Source organism: Limulus polyphemus, unplaced genomic scaffold (assembly GCF_000517525.1).
Source record: "Limulus polyphemus unplaced genomic scaffold, Limulus_polyphemus-2.1.2 Scaffold143, whole genome shotgun sequence".
In the NCBI taxonomy this organism is placed as follows: domain Eukaryota; kingdom Metazoa; phylum Arthropoda; class Merostomata; order Xiphosura; family Limulidae; genus Limulus; species Limulus polyphemus.
The window spans coordinates 554,474-558,906 of record NW_013665753.1 but is presented as its reverse complement, the minus strand read 5'-3'; the positions used below and the strand labels follow the sequence as shown (position 1 = coordinate 558,906).

The window sequence follows — 4,433 nt, the reverse complement described above, 5'->3', positions numbered from 1 at the left end:
TCCAAGAAACTGGGATGTATCCAGAACTTAGTGATAATTAAAAAGTGCTGTGTCCATACAGTCTCTGAGTGCCTTTTTTGAGGAGGATAGCCTGTATGCCGTCTTCTCCTGGTGCTTTGTTTTTGGTAGCTTTTATAGCTAGTTTTACTTCCATTTCTGTGATTGTTTTAGAGAACGGATATGATGTGTTAGAATTTTGGATTCCAACAGAGGGATGATGAAGGCTTGTGGCATGCATTTCTGAAAACAGTTTGCATACAGAGGGCAGCACAAAACAAGAAAAGCTAATCTTGTGAGAGGAGGGAGAGTACTTTATTGGAATTTATTATTTAATAGTGTTAAAAGTGAGGATTGTTTTATATATATACACAAACAAAAACAAGATAACTGGATCTTTTTTTATATATAATAGAAAGTTGAGATAGTGTGTCAGTACTAAAATAAAACAGTATATTTTAACAAGAAACTATTAGTTTGTTTATAAATAAAATATTTGTTAAGTACTTGAGTATGTCGTCTTCAAGTTCAACTAGCTTCTTCCTTCCAGCAGCAATTTCTGTAGTCAGTTTAACTTTTTGCTCTTCAAGGTCTGGCCTTTCTTTTCTTACTACAATACCCAGCAACTGAGCTTCTAGCCCTGTGATTTAAAATTCATAAAATGGCAATAAGTATTATGCTTGTAGTGTGTGTGTGTGTGAGTGGTATATAAATGTACCATATATTTTTTTACCTTCTTATTTTAGTACAGTACGTTTTGGATTTAATCAGTTGTGCTGTGTTTGTTAAGTTTTCACATAACATGTTAGAAAAACCCATCAAGTTAGTTTTGTCCTAGCTGTCTTGTTCCTTTGTCTTTCTCTGGAGACTGCACATGTTGCACCTATGGGAGTATGACTGTGATGTTACATGTTGTACAAGAATACAGGCAGCTGTATTCTCTTATGATAATTTCTGGTGATATCTTGAGATTACAACCTCCTTTATGTTTGCTTGAGAATGCCCAGTTACATGAGTAATGCTAGTAAATATGGATATATTTAATGTTACCTGTTACATATGGTAAGTTAGAACTAAATTGTCTTATGAAAGTTTCCATTCAATATAGTTTGGAGACATGATGGTTCTGACCCAATAAAGATGACAGTCCATCATCTAAAAAAGTACACATAAGTTTGTGTTTTTTGTTATAATAAATTGTGCTTCAGCATTTTACAGTGTGTCCAGTCTCTTTATTTTGTTCTTAGAAACATAGGTATTCAGAGAAATTCAATATTACTCTTCAATACAGCACTGCAGGAGTATGATTTAGTCATACAGTATTCCTCAAGCTTGCAATATGGTAACCATGTGGGAGTTCAAATCATTTAAATCTGGGTAGAGTAATTAAAGATTTGGCATAGGCATTCCTTGCAGTGCCACCACCAACAACTGCAGTAACACCTGTGAAGAAGGAATAAAGTAGATGTAGAAACACCAGGGACTTCTCCTGAGGTGTTGAAATAACATTCTGAAGAGATGGCCACAAGGTGGATCAAGGCTTGGTCCCTATACAACAAGGATGAGGACCAGCTCAGGAGAAGAATACTGCAACTGTTGATGTAACTTGAGGAAGAGGTTTTGCATTTTGTTTAACTTTGAAGTGTTTATTAAATATTTTATTAAAGGATGACTTTCATAGATAAATTCATAACATGTTTGGCATTAAATTATTGTATTTTCATGTGTATTTATGCTAAAATGAGGGTTTATTTTTGTGAAGGTATTGCTGCTGTATTTTACACTGAGGCTGCAAATTTGTATTTTCTATTAGTGTTAAATTATAGTTGGACATATAGTTTTGTTGTTAAAGTTTTTTAAAGTTTTTGATTGCAAATGACTAATCACATAGCTAATGCAAACTGTTTTGGGTAAATTCAACATTACCTGTTAAGTATGTAATGTTAGATTCTGACAGTTTGGTAGAAGTTTGTATAGAAAACAGCTGCAATCCGAAAGAAGTCATCTAAGTAAAAACACACTTTGTTTGTGTTTTCTGATCTGTATTTTGTATTTTACATTGTGTAGAGTTTCTTTATTTCTTTTTCATAAACTATGTATTATTGTGTAATATATATCTTGTCTGATCTCTTGTTATTCAGCAAACCTATCTCATTGTATGATTTAGAAATAATCAATTTTCCAGAATATACCTTAAATACAACATGAAAAGTACAGATATTTTGACCCAGAGCAACTAAGCCATTTAATTAAGTAACAATATTTCAACCTTATACAAAATATCTAGATATTAATAAACATATATTATTTCATGCTTTATAAACACATTGAATTTTTCTTGTGCAATTCTCAAAACTAAAATTCTTCCGTGTATGTAGGTATGACATTAAAGTACATGAAAATGAGAACTTTTTTAAATTTTAGCAAAAAAGTAGCATTTATTAGATGAAACTAAAAATTAAAAAACTAAATTTGTTAATATTCCCTTATCTCATAACAAAAGCTCATACATGCTGTAATATAAATTTGGCTAATTTTTTTATTTTGTAATATAATTAGTAATTGAAGAAAATACATGTAATATATTCAACATATTATATGAACATTAGTTTATGTAAATTTTATGAAAACATTACGAAATTAATCAGAAAACAAGATTTACAATAATAAGATAAGGAAAGCTACAGATAAGTTTTATCTATGGCAAAAAAACATTCATTTTAATTTGATACACATGTGTTTCCTAATAGTTAAGTAATTGATGTAAAAAGTATTCTTTTAGTAATTCTAACAATCTAAAATTACGAAATTATACAAAATAAAAAATATAATATATTAAGAAATTAAACCAAACATTTAGGTAAAATGTAAAAACAAAACAAAAACAAGTATTCCAACATGGCCAGAAATCTCTATTTTGAAGTACAATTTTGTAAATAGTGCATGTATTTTATTATAATTGTTTTTAGATGTAAATAACTACAATAGAAATCTTCCCAGATTTATTAAAATAAATATCAACAGCACTAGTATCATTTACCTTACTCTTAAGGTAAGTCTCATTCTATCTTTTCTTTAACCCTATGTGAATGGGTGGGGGGGTCAAAGTGTGCATACTCCAACCATGTACAGAGTGCCATTCAGCATGGTATTATGCATTTGTTGTCAAGGTTATCAACATGTCGTGTTACCCTGTATTGCTGATTTTATAACAGTTCATGTTAGAGTAGAGAAAATACCAGATACAATAAATATGGATAAGGAAAAAATTTAGATATGTATTTAGAAAGATGCAGAGGTTATGCAAATACAATTTGCAAACTCTATGATGGACAAAAGTATTTTTTCTTCATAACAACATCACTTTGCACTCTGACTTACCACACTGACTTTGGCAGCTCACAGATGCATCTTTAGTACAAAAGCTTTAGTAACACTTCTGATTTTTTTTATGTATGACAGTCTAGTACTACTGGCTTAAAACTTGCCACATTTCATGGGGATATATTTCTTAAATTCAGAATTATATTCAACATTACTTCTCTAACACAGAGTTGAACCAGTTGGTTCAGTTAAAGGGAAAAATAAACAATCCTTTCTGTTACTTAATTTACTCATACTGTTGTACCATTGAACATAATCTAATCTCCTTGAATTTTTTTTGAGAGCTCATTTAATAAGAATTCAAGTTATTTGTTGTTTAAGCCTGAAAATTTTGCAACAACAGTTTCAGCCATTTATCAAAAGCAAAATTCATAAAAAATATTATGTATTTGTTTTTTTGAGGCAAAATAATAACATCAGTAAACTTGCTTTCTGTAGTAAAAGCTAATAAAAAAAACAAAAGCAATCTCATGTACTTTGTGTTCTAAGAAAAGGTTAACAGAATGCTCTTTTATTTTTAAAGTGAATAAAAGTCCCATAAGCGTTACTTAAAATATCTTCACAGGTAGAAATTTATATGAGAAAACCTACTTACCTTGTTCTTTGAGGGCAAAATTCACCACAGAAGTTTTGCTAAATATATCAGGTGTATAAACAGGGTTACTCAGTTTAGTAGCTATGTAAAGGCAAAATTCCATGTTGTATTCAATTTCTTTATCACCTAGTCTGATCATGTATATTCCTCCCTGCTGGATTAGAGATTGAGTAAGGATTGGAAACAAGGCAGGATCCAATTCCTCATTAATGTTTTCTAGCAATACAGGGTTGCCAAACCGAATAGCTTGCTCAAGAACACGTAGGAAGTCAGGCTGCTGTTGATTTATCACCTTTAATTCCTATATAATAATAGTAATACAAGAAAAATCTTAAAAAATGAATAAAGTTTCTAAAGAATAGCATATGGTTAAAGCATTCTAATGTGTGTATTAACATGAGTAACCATGCATGTAGACTCATTCTCTTTGAATTAATGTATATATATATATATATAT

The 4,433-nt window shown here is 30.3% G+C and overlaps 1 protein-coding gene across 1 annotated transcript in view; it reads right to left on the bottom strand.

Annotated features, from left to right (window-relative positions):
- Positions 1-4,433, bottom strand: part of LOC106474875 (dynein heavy chain 2, axonemal-like) — a 192,529-nt gene that overhangs the window by 57,739 nt on the left and 130,357 nt on the right. Inside the window, exons 50-51 of the mRNA XM_022380112.1 lie at positions 3,977-4,277; positions 505-637 (exon numbers count right to left, since the gene is read on the bottom strand). Coding sequence (XP_022235820.1) covers positions 505-637; positions 3,977-4,277 — 434 coding nt within the window. The remainder of the gene's footprint in view (positions 1-504; positions 638-3,976; positions 4,278-4,433) is intronic.